The 11,326-nt window shown below is 40.4% G+C and overlaps 1 protein-coding gene across 1 annotated transcript in view; it reads right to left on the bottom strand.

Moving 5' to 3' along the window:
* Window positions 1-947: 947 nt before the first annotated feature.
* The window catches only part of LOC123777328 (cytochrome P450 3A12-like), a 41,615-nt gene continuing 31,236 nt past the window's right edge, over window positions 948-11,326 (bottom strand). The window contains exons 12-13 of the mRNA XM_045773906.2: window positions 9,659-9,821; window positions 948-1,164 (exon numbers count right to left, since the gene is read on the bottom strand). Coding sequence (XP_045629862.1) covers window positions 1,069-1,164; window positions 9,659-9,821 — 259 coding nt within the window. The 3' untranslated portion in view covers window positions 948-1,068. The remainder of the gene's footprint in view (window positions 1,165-9,658; window positions 9,822-11,326) is intronic.

The raw sequence follows: 11,326 nt of genomic DNA, 5'->3' as shown, positions 1-11,326 counted from the left end.
ACTGGTCAATCAACCGTCTCTAATTTGATGTTCATTGTGTCAGGACAGTTGGAAGCTGAGGCTGGAACACAGACAGAAAGATGTTCCTTGCTTACCAGAACATCAGGGCAGATGAGATGAAAACATTAAATCAAAACTAATCATATGAGAGACTGTGGACCCTGGGAAACAAACTGAGGGCTTTAGAGGGGAGGGGGGTGGGGGATTGGGATAGGCCAGTGATGGGTAGTAAGGAGGGCACGTATTGCATGGTGCACTGGGTGTTATACGCAACTAATGAATCATGGAACATTAGATCAAAAGCTAAGGATATACTGTATGGTGACTAACATAATAAAAAATTATTATAAAAAAATAAAAAATTCAAGTAAAAAAAACTAATATAATCTAAGTGCTTCAATTCAGAGTTATAAAAAACATGTACTTCAAAACCTGTAGAATTCAACTATGAATATACTTTCTGAGCCACGGGTAGAGTCACAGTGGATTAATTCTCACCTATCTTAACGTATCACATTGGAAATTTGAACAAGCTCCATCCACTCAGTGACTGTGATGGTCAAAACATTCAGTCACTGGCTCTCACTCACTGTTAATGTGCACAAATACATCTGTTAGTATTTTTGTAAAGAGATGTTGACTGACTGGCTCAGTGGGATATTTAATGTAGAATATTCAAAATAAGGCGTGTATAAATGTCACTACCACAGTCATGACAATAATTCTCGTTTTCATTAAAGTTTGCTGATAAAATTGTTGAGAAAGTTTTATTCTTGATCAGTGCTCAGGGGAGTAGATGATACTAACTGGGGGTCTCCTGTGTGAACCAGACAGGCTGAGTCTACATCTCTGGCAAGTATTATCACCTCCTTTACTCTCCACAATATCTAATGCTCCACACAGACACTGGAGAAAGTTAACGAACGTACAGAATCCCTACTCGTCCGTCACGGGCAGTACATGAAGCTCATCTTTATTTCTGGGTTTTACTCACAAAGGAAATTGAGGTCTCTGGTGATCTGGGAGATACAGCTTCTTGAAGAACAAAGGGGAAGTCCTTAGGGAAAGTCAGGCTCCACTCACACTCCCATCTCTTGGCTCAACCTTGAGAACAATGGGTTCTTCTGTTTGAATAACCCCTTGAGTGCTCGTTCTCAGGTGGATCTGCAACAGGTACACAAGCACGTGAGAACCAGGAATGAAGCCCTACTGACAACAAAAACAAAGGAGACAAGAAACATGAAGGACAATAATGACTTATAAACACATAATACTGTTTTTATTTATTTATTTTTTATTTATTTATTTATTTTTTTTTAAAGATTTTATTTCTTTATTTGACAGAGATAGAGACAGCCAGCGAGAGAGGGAACACAAGCAGGGGGAGTGGGAGAGGAAGAAGCAGGCTCATAGCGGAGGAGCCTGATGTGGGGCTCGATCCCATAACGCTGGGATCACGCCCTGAGCCGAAGGCAGACGCTTAACCGCTGTGCCACCCAGGCGCCCCCATAATACTGTTTTTAGATTCATCTATCTGGGATCTTACTCCGTAAGCTGCAAGACTGGAGGGTGGGAGTATTCATCCATCACTCATTCAACAAATACCTATTGAGCACCTACTCTGTATCGGGCTGGCAATAAACTTTTGTTGGCTTGTGTTCCTTTCGGTTTAATTTTAAGTAAAAGGAATAAACTTTTAAATTTTTTTTAAAGATTTTATTTATTTATTTTGACAGAGAGAGACAGCCAGCGAGAGAGGGAACACAAGCAGGGGGAGTGGGAGAGGAAGAAGCAGGCTCCCAGCGGAGGAGCCCGATGTGGGACTCGATCCTGGAACGCCAAGATCATGCCCTGAGCCGAAGGCAGCCGCCTAACGACTGCACTACCCAGGTGCCCCTAAACTTTTAAATTTTAAACCAGATTCTTAGGCATCATGTCAAAGTATTTTCAAAAGTAATACAGGTGTATTTTGTTTATGTTCAAGCTTGCAAAGTAAACCTGAGTGGGTGTTACGCATTTTAACGTATGGCCATCCTCCCCGCTAAAGATCCTGTCACCTCTCCTAGTGGAACCATCCATTCTTGATGGCAGGAGTTCTTTGTGAAGCACAATGGTTGTTTTCTACAGAATGTAGTGCAAATGGTGAGTTTCTGAAGACCCTACAGTATTCTGAGTGAATCTTAACCCCATTCTCCCCCAGTGACTATCCTAAAGTAAGCGGGAGCCACCAGCAGAATCACCTTCTAATCTCAGTTGACTGAAGGGTAAGCAAATTGCCTTGAAGGGTGAAAACTGCCACCCTGTGAAGCCAGGGAGTGTCTGCCCCAGCCCAATGTGCCAGAGCCCTGCTTTCTCTCAGGGCTGTCTTTCCCCTGCAGAAAGACAGACACACACACAACAAGCCTATACACAAATGTCATTTGTTAAATTATTAAAATTAAAATTCTTTATAATTTGCATCCCAGGGCTCTAAATCAACTTCAAATGACTTGCGAACTTCCCTGGATGACAGAGTAGGTGCTCAGTCGGTATTTGTTGAATGAGTGGTGGATGAATACTCCCACGCTCCAGTCTTGCACCGGTGGGAGTTTAAGAAAGGAATAAAATGAGGTGCTAGAGTTAAAGACACTCTTAGGTACAAAGAAAACATAGAACAGAGTGGATGGATTAATGACAAAGTGTTCGGTTTGGGGACTCCCTGATGACAGGGGCCTGCAGTAACCTATAATATAGCAGAGGAGGGAATGGGATCTGGGGCATGGGGAGGCACCAGGGAGGGACTTGGGTTCTGACCAGGCCTGGAACGATTAAGAACAGATGGGAGGAGAGCATGCAAGAGCTCAGACTGGGATGGAAAGGGAGCATAGCTGGACTGGAGTCAGGCTTGCAGAAGGCGGGGCCAAGTAGCCAGGATGGTCTGGACCCTGGGCGTCCTTCACATCAGGCAGCCGTGCTTCACACCACCGATGCTCAACCTTGCATCCTCATGAGACTCAATGCGGGCACTTTTAAAGCCACGCTCTGGGTGAATTATGTTAGAAAATCTCAGATGACCTGGGCATCAGGATTTTTATTCATTTTTTAAAGGTTTTTGTTTAAATTCCAGTTAGTTAATGTAGTATAGTATTAGATTCAGGTATATAACATAGTGATTCAACACTTCCATACATCTCCCCGTGCTCATCACAACAAGTATACTCCTTAATCTCCATCACCTATTCACCTGTCCCTCCACCCCCTCCCCTCTGGTAACCATCAGATTGTTCTCTATAGTCAAAAGTCTATTTCTTGGTTTGCCACTCTCCTTTTTTTCCCCTTTGCTCATATTTTTTCTTTTCTTTCTATTATGTTCAGTTAGCCACCATATAGTACATAATTAGTTTTGTTTCTTAAATTCAATATGAGTGAAATCATTTATTTGTCTTTCTCTTATTTTATTTAGTATAATACTCTCTAGCTCCATCCATGTTGTTGCAAATGGCAAGATTTCATTCTTTTTTACGGCTAAGTAACATTCCATTGTATATATATATATGCTACATCTTCCTTATCCATTCATCAGTCAGTGGACATTTGAGTTCTTTCCATTAGTTGGCTATTCTAGATAATGTTGCTATTAACATCAGGGTGTATGTATCCCTTTGTATTTTTGTATTTTTTGGGTAAATACCTCATAGTACAGTTGCTGGACTGTAGGGGAGTACTATTTTTTTTTTTGGTATCAATTTTTAATTTACATTGTAGTCAGTTAACATACAGTGTAATATTGGCTTCTGGAGTAGAATTTAGTGATTAATCACTTACACATAACACCAGTGCTCATCATAAGAAGTCCCCTCCTTAATACCTATCATGGTAGTCGTATTTTTAACTTTTTGAGGAACCTTCATACTGTTTTCCTGAGTGGCTGCACCTGTTTGTATTCCCAGGAGCAGTGCAAGAGGGTTCCCCTTTCTCCGCATCCTCACCAACACCTGTTGTGATATGTTGTTGATTTTAGCCATTCTGATAGGTGTGAGGCGATACCTCATTGTAGTTTTGATATGTCTTTCCATGATGATGAGGGATGTTGAGCATCTTTCCACATGTCTATTGGCCATCTGTAGGTCTTCTTTGGAAAAATGTCTGTTCATGTCTTCCACCCACTTTTTACCTGGATTATTTGTTTTTTTTTTTATTATGTTCAATTAGCCAAAATATAGTACATCATTAGTTTTTGACATAGTATTCAATGATTCACTAGTCACGTATAACACCCACCAGTGCTCATCACCACACGTGCCCTCCTTAATTGTTTTTTTGGGTGTTGAGTTTTATAAGTTCTTACATCTTTTGATACCAACGCTTTATCAGATACATGATTTGCAAATGTCTTCTCCCATTCTGTAGGTTGCCTTTTAGTTTTGTTAATTGTTTCCTTCACTGTTCAGAAGCTTTTTCTTTTGATGAAGTCCCAGTAGTTTTTTTTTTTTTTATTGGTTTTTGTTTTTCTTTTTGCTATTGTTTCCCTTGCCTCAGAAGACATATATAGAAAGAAATTGCTATGGATGATGTCAAAAAGATTTCTGACTGTGTTCTCCTGTAGGACTTTTATGGTATCAGGTCTCACATTTAGGTCTTTAATCCATTTTGAATTTATTTTTGTGTATCATGTAAGGATGTGGTCCAGTTTCATTCTTTTGCATGTTGCTGTCCAGTTTAATCAACAGCATTTGTGGAAGAGACTGTCTTTTTCCCACTGGATATTCTTTCCTGCTTTGTTGAAGATTCATTGACCATATAGTTGTGCCTTCATTTCTGGGTTTTCTAATCTGTTCCATTTACCTGTGTGTCTATTTTTGTGCTAGTGTCATTTTGTTTCAATCATTACAGCTTTGTAATATAACTTGATGTCTGGAATTGTGATGCCTCCAGCTTTGCTTTTCTTTTTCAAGGCTGCTTTGGCCATTTCGGGTTCTTTTTCAAGGTTGCTTTGGCCATTTGGGTTCTTCTGTGGTTCCATTCAAATGTCAGGCTTATTTGTTCCAACTTCATGAAAAATGCCATTGGTATTTGGTAAGGATTGCATTAAACATGTACATTGCTTTGGGTAGTATGGACATTTAACTATATTTGTTCTTCCAGTCCATGAGCATGGAAGGTCTTTCCATTTCTTTGTGTCCTCTTCAATTTCTTTCGTCACTGTTTTATATTTTTCAGAGTACAGGTCTTGCACTTCTTCGGTTAGGTTTATTTCCAGATATCTTAATTGTTTTGGTGCAATTTTAAATGGGACTGCTTTCTTGATTCTCTTTCTGCTGCTACATTATCAGTGTATAGAAATTTCTGGCATTGATTTTATATCCTGCAACTTTATTGACTTCACTGATGAGTTCTAGCAGTTTTTTAGTGGAATCTTTTGGGTTTTCTATATAGAGTATCATGTCATCGGCACATAGGGAGACTTTGACTTCTTCCTTCCTTACTTGGATGCCTTTTATTTCTTTGTGTTGTCTGATTTGTGTGGCTAGAACTTCCAGTGCTATGTTAAACAAAAGTGGTGAGTGTGGATATCTCTGTCTTGTTCCTGACCATAGAGGAAAAACTCTCAGTTTTTCCCCATTAAGGATGATACTAGCTGTGGGTTTTTCATATGTGGCCTTCATTATGTTGAGGTATGTTCCCTCAAAATGTACCTTGTTGAGGACTTTTATCATGAATGGATGTTGTACTTTGTCAAATACTTTATCTGCATCTATTGAAATGATATCTTTCCTATCCTCTTTTATCAATGTGGTGTATCACATTGATTGATCTGCAAATATTGAACCACCCTTGCAAGCCAGGAATAAATCCCACTTGATCGTGGTGAATGATTTTTTTTTTAAGTATTGTTGGATTCAGTTTGCTAGTATTCATTGAGAATTTTTGCACCCATGTTCATCAGGGATATTGGCCTGTAATTCTCTTCTTTAGTGGAGTTTTTATCTGGTGCTGGTATCAGGGCAATGCTGGTCTAATAGAAGGGATCTGAAAGTTTTCCTTCCTTGTCTATTCTTGAATAGTTTGCGAAGAACAGGCATTAACTCTTTAATGTTTGGCAGAATTTGCCTGTGAAGCCGTCTGGCCCTGGACTTTGGTTTGTTGGGAGTTTTTTGATTACTGATTCAGTTTCTTTGCTGGTTATTGATCTGTTCAAGTTTTCTATTTTTTCCTGTCTCAGTTTCAGTAGTTTGTATGTTGTTAGGAATTTATCCATTTCTTCCAGTTTGTCCAATTTGTTGGTATACAGGTTTTCATAATATTCTCTTATAATTTTTTGTATTTCTGTGGTGTTGGTTGTTATTTCTCAGCTCTTGTGATTTTATTTATTGGGGTCCTTTCTCTTTTCTTTTTGACAAGTCTGGCTGGAGGTTTATTGATTTTATCAATCTTTTCAAAGAACCAGCTCCTGGTTTCATTGATCCGTTCTATTGTTTTTGTAGTTTCTGTATCATTTATTCCTGTTTTAATTTTTATTTCCTTCCTCCTGCTGGCTTTAGACTTCATGTGCTGTTCTTTTTCTAGCTCCTTTAAGTGTAAGGTTGGGTTGCTTGAGATTTTTCTTGCTTCTTGAGGTACACCTGTATGCTATATACCTCCCTCTTAGGACTGCTTTTGCTGCATCCCAAAGGTTTTGAACAATGTGTTTTCATTTTAATTTGTTTCCATGTATTTTTTTTAGGTCCTCTTTGATTTCCTGGTTGACCCATGCATTGTTGGTAGCATTGTTTAGTCTCCATATATTTGCGGAGACTATCTGTCTAAATTTTTTATTGTGGTTGACTTCTATTTTCATAGTGTTGTGGTCGGCAAAGGTGCATGGTATGATTTCAATCTTACTGTATTACCTGAGGCTTGTTTTGTGACCTAATATGTGATCTATTCTGGAGAATGTTCTATGTGCGCTTGAACAGAATGTGTATTCTGCTGCTTTGGGATGCAATGTTCTCAATATATGTTAAGTCCATCTGGTCTAGGGTGTTATTCAAAGCCATTGTTTTTTTTTTTGCTGATTTTCTTTTCTTTCTTTTTTTTAAATAATAATATATTTTTATTATATTATGTTAGTCACCATACAGTACATCCCTGGTTTTTGATGTAAAGTTCCATGATTCATTAGTTGCGTTAACACCCAGCACGTATTGCATGGTGCACTGGGTGTGATTTTCTGTTTAGATGCTCTGTGCATTGCTGTCAGTGGGGTATTTAAGTCCCCCACTGTTCTTGTGTTATTATCAATTAATTCCTTTATGTTCACTATAATGTCTAATATGTTTGGGTGGTCCTATGTTGGTACATAAATATTTACAACTGTTAGATCTTCTTGTTGGATTGTCCCCTTTATGATTATATAATGCCCTCGTCTCTTTTTATAGTATCTGTTTTAAAGTCTAGTTTGTCTGATATAAGCATTACTACTCCAGCTCTCTTTTGACATCTGTTTGCATGATAAATATTTTGCTGTCACATCACTTTCAATCTGCAGGTACCTTTAGCTCTAAAATGAAATCCCCAGCTAGCCATACAGGTTTTCCCTTGTAAGAACTGCTTTGGTCTTGATGCTTTTAAGATTTTTTCTTTATCACTATATTTTGCAAATTTTTAAAAAATATTTTTAATTTTTCTATATTATTATTATTTATTTCAAGTAGACTCCACACCCAATGTGGGGCTTGAACTCATGCTCTGAGATCAAGAGTCATGTGCCCTACTGACTGAGCCCGTCAGGCAATCCTATTTTGCAAATTTAATTACATGTCTTGGTGTTGGCCTGATTTTGTTGATTTTGATGGGAGTTCTCTGTGCCTCCTGGAATCAGGATGTCTGTTTCCTTCCCCAGATTAGGTTAGTTTTCAGATATTATTTCTTCACACAAATTTTCTGTCCCTTTTCTCTCTCTTCTTCTGGGATTCATATAATACAAATGTTATGTTTGATAGAGTCACAGAGTTCCCTAAATCTATTCTTGTGTTGCATAATTCTTTTGTCTCTTTTGTTCAGCTTCATCATTTTCTGTTATTTCCATTATCTTCTAGGTCACTAATTCATTCCTCTGCTTCCTCCAGCTGCTGTTCACTGCATCAAGCCTGTTTTTAATCATTTACTGCATTTTTCATCTCTGATCGATTCTTTTTTAACTCTTTTATCTCTGTGGTAAGGGTCTCACTGATTTCTTTTCTTTTCTTTTTAAGACTTTTTATTTTTTATTTATTTGACAGAGATAGAGACAGCCAGCGAGAGAGGGAACACAAGCAGGGGGAGTGGGAGAGGAAGAAGCAGGCTTCCCTCGGAGGAGCCTGATGTGGGGCTCGATCCCAGAACGCTGGGATCACGCCCCGAGCCGAAGGCAGATGCTTAACGACTGAGCCACCCAGGCGCCCCTCACTGATGCCGTCTATCCTTTTCTCAAGTCCAGTGAGTATTCTTATGATTGTTGCTTTAAATTCTCCATTAGGCCTGTTATTTATATCTGTTTTGCTTAATCTCTGGCTGTGGCCTTATCTTGATCTTTCATTTGGGGTAAATTCCTCCATCTTGGTGTTTTGTCTAAGTCTCTGCCTTCTTCTCTGTGTTAGAAAACCCAGTTTGTCTCCTGCTCCTGAAAGTAATGGCCTTATGATTAAGAGGTCATGTAGCACCCAGGGCCTGGAGCTTCAGGAAGTGTCACTGGTGTGTGGTGCATGTGCTCTGCTGTTGTGATTTGGCTGCTTTATCCATCAGGCCAGTTGTCTGCAGAGGCTCTCCTTGCTTGCTGTGGCCAATGTCTGGTCCCTGGCCTGCATGTGGCAAGTTTTAACTAGGTGTGCTCTGATCTGCTTGTGAAATGAGACCTCACACCAACTCCACCACCCTGTAGAACTCTCTGGTCAGGAGACATGGTGTGGGCAAGGGTTTGTGCTGGTCTTCTGGGGAAGGGATCTGCTATGCTGGGAGGCAAGCCTGACTGAGGGCAGTCTCACCAGAACATAGGGAGGTCGGGCTCAGTGTAAGCAAGTTAGGCAGCCAGTACAGGCACTGTGCTGCTTCCTACAGGTGACTCTGGGTTTGTGATGAGAGGCAGGGGAGTAAAACGTGCCAGCCAGCTCATTTGTTCCTGGAGAGACATCTCTGTGAACACTGCCTCTCAGGGACACACTCCTAGAAGAGGGAATAATCTCCCCTCTGTGTGTCCCAGGTGTTCTTCAGTCAGGATTTTCAAAAGAACCCACTGATTCCAATGTACAAACAGAGGTTGAGAACCATGGTCATGAAAGCGTCTGTAAGTCATGGTGGAGAACGCATCCTTCAAAAGTCATGTCATGATATCACTGCACGTCAAGACTATGCACAACATGCTTCCTTCCTTTCAGTGGACTTGAAAGAAATTTAAAACATTGCTCAAGTTCAAAGGTCTGTGCATAATCATGTCAAGCTAACTAACTGACTAGATGACCCTTATGGTGAGTGGTCAGAAACCACAGACATGGCACTCAAGAGCTGAAGAATGGTCACACATGACTCCAAACAGATTCTCTGGGCTGACAGAACACATTACTCCGGATAAATGAGCCCCCCGACACACATATCCATTACTTATCTCTTAGTTTGAAAAAAAAAACAGTAAAACAGTACTTATGCAGAAAGCAATCCCTCTGACCTGTGTTTCTTTACAAGGTTTGAAGGAGAAGTTCTGCAGGACTCTGACAAGGGCGAGTTTCATGTTCATGATCGCAAACCTCATCCCAAGGCAGTTTCGCGGTCCAGTTCCAAAAGGCAGGTATATATAAGGATTTATGCTGTCCTTGTTCTTCTTACTGAACCTGGTTCCACAATACAAGTTGGAAACACATTAGTGAAACATAAAAACCAAAAGAGCTACATGTTTGGGATTCTCACCAGGACTACACAGGACACTTTTGGGGGCTGGTGATTGAAATCTTGCGCATATATGCTTATTCTGTGGTGACAGTAGTAAAATACAGATCCTATGCATTTCCCTTACCCGATGGGAGCATTTAGTCTTGTTGAGATGAAATGAAAGCTGTTGAAAAGAAGATATTTTTTAAAAAAGATTATTTATTTATTTATTTGACAGAGAGAGAGACAGCCAGCGAGAGAGGGAACACAAGCAGTGGGTGGGGGGAGAGGAAGAAGCAGACTCCCAGCGGAGGAGCCTGATGTGGGGCTCGATCCCAGGACTCTGGGATCACACCCTGAGCCGAAGGCAGACGCTTAATGACTGAGCCACCCAGGCGCCCCAAGAAGATTTGTCTTAAACACTAGAATTACATTCAGGGTTGTGTGATGTTCACACTCTGAAAGGCAAGCAGGAAATGAGACTGACTGAAGGAAAGGCAGATTCCTGCCTCCACTCCCACTTACATTGGTCGCATGCTCATGGAAAAAGGAAGTAGGGGAAATGCCTCCCATGACTGACTGATTGATTTATAGATTTGTTTATTTATTTGATGGGGCGGGGGGGGAGCAGCAGACAGAGGGCGAGGGAGAAGCAGGCTCCCCACAGAGCAGGGAGCCAGATTCGGGGCTCAATCCCAGGACCCTAGGATCACGACCTGAGCTGAAGGCAGACGCTTAACCAAGTGAGCCACCCAGGCAACCCGCCTCTCATGACTTAAAGGGCTATTTTTACCTTTTTGTCCCTACCCTCTCCACTTGCATCCTTTCTCACTTCCAAAAAACAACTTAAGTCAGAAGATTTACATGGGCATATGATGCTACTCTACTGTCATCATACTCACTGATACATATAATCAGTATAATCACTAATTTCATGAGGCTATAAATTCCTTGAAGGTTAATCCTATATTTTATTCAAAATTGATTCCTGAATAATTGATTATATTAAGGGAAAACGTGGATTTTGGAAAAGTGATAATGGCATTGCGGTGAGGTAATTTTTAAAGTCCTTATGTTATGGAGAACATTCTAGAATGACTGCAGATGATGTGCATAAATGTAATATGGAATCAGATGAAAGATTACAATGGCATGTGGATGGGGCATCCGATATGGGTTAGTGGTTATTGGGCAGGTGATAGGCACACGTGATGCATTAAAAGTATTTCATAGATGTGTGTCTCTAGGATATGCCTGTGTATGTGTCAAAAATTCTCCATAAGAGCCATTTTCAACATGTGGATTTCTTACCCCCGGCCCAGTACTGACACACACAGGTAAGCACTTCATCTCACGACTGAATGAATCACATGGAAGTACCAGGAGTGCTCTCTGGTTTCTGTTCAAGAAGCCATAGGAGTGGGGACTGCTGAGCTTGTGGGAACCACCAGGACTCCTGGTCCAAAAT

Source organism: Ursus americanus, chromosome 2 (genome assembly GCF_024610735.1).
Source record: "Ursus americanus isolate L20-20 chromosome 2, mUrsAme1.1.p, whole genome shotgun sequence".
In the NCBI taxonomy this organism is placed as follows: Eukaryota; Metazoa; Chordata; class Mammalia; order Carnivora; family Ursidae; genus Ursus; species Ursus americanus.
Note: the sequence above shows the minus strand (reverse complement) of the source record. Positions and strands in the feature narration are given on the sequence as shown.